Source organism: Alligator sinensis, unplaced genomic scaffold, assembly GCF_000455745.1.
Source record: "Alligator sinensis unplaced genomic scaffold, ASM45574v1 scaffold137_1, whole genome shotgun sequence".
Taxonomy (NCBI): domain Eukaryota; kingdom Metazoa; phylum Chordata; order Crocodylia; family Alligatoridae; genus Alligator; species Alligator sinensis.
In genome coordinates this window covers 967,132-967,387 of record NW_005842545.1, presented here as the reverse complement: position 1 = coordinate 967,387, position 256 = coordinate 967,132, and the positions used below count along the sequence as shown (strand labels likewise).

At 61.3% G+C, this 256-nt stretch overlaps 1 protein-coding gene across 1 annotated transcript in view; it reads right to left on the bottom strand.

Moving 5' to 3' along the window:
* The window catches only part of CCDC120 (coiled-coil domain containing 120), a 9,549-nt gene that overhangs the window by 5,906 nt on the left and 3,387 nt on the right, over positions 1 to 256 (bottom strand). Inside the window, exons 5-6 of the mRNA XM_025213669.1 lie at positions 180 to 236; positions 3 to 22 (exon numbers count right to left, since the gene is read on the bottom strand). Coding sequence (XP_025069454.1) covers positions 3 to 22; positions 180 to 236 — 77 coding nt within the window. The remainder of the gene's footprint in view (positions 1 to 2; positions 23 to 179; positions 237 to 256) is intronic.

The window sequence follows — 256 nt, the reverse complement described above, 5'->3', positions numbered from 1 at the left end:
GCAGAGATCCCAGGGGGAGTGCCTGGGGGGTAGCAGGGTGAGAGGCAGGGAACCAAGGCATCTGGGCTCCAAGCCCCCTCCCTTCAAAGGACCCAGGTATATGGGCTTCCAGCCTCCCCTACCCCACCCATTCTCCCCCTCCCTTTCTTCTCAGGGGCCCAGGTGTCCAGGGCACTCACCATTCTCCTGATTGACCAGTTCTACCAGGGGGCTGCTGTTGGGGTAAAAGGCCTCATCTGGGGAGGAAAGGTGTGGT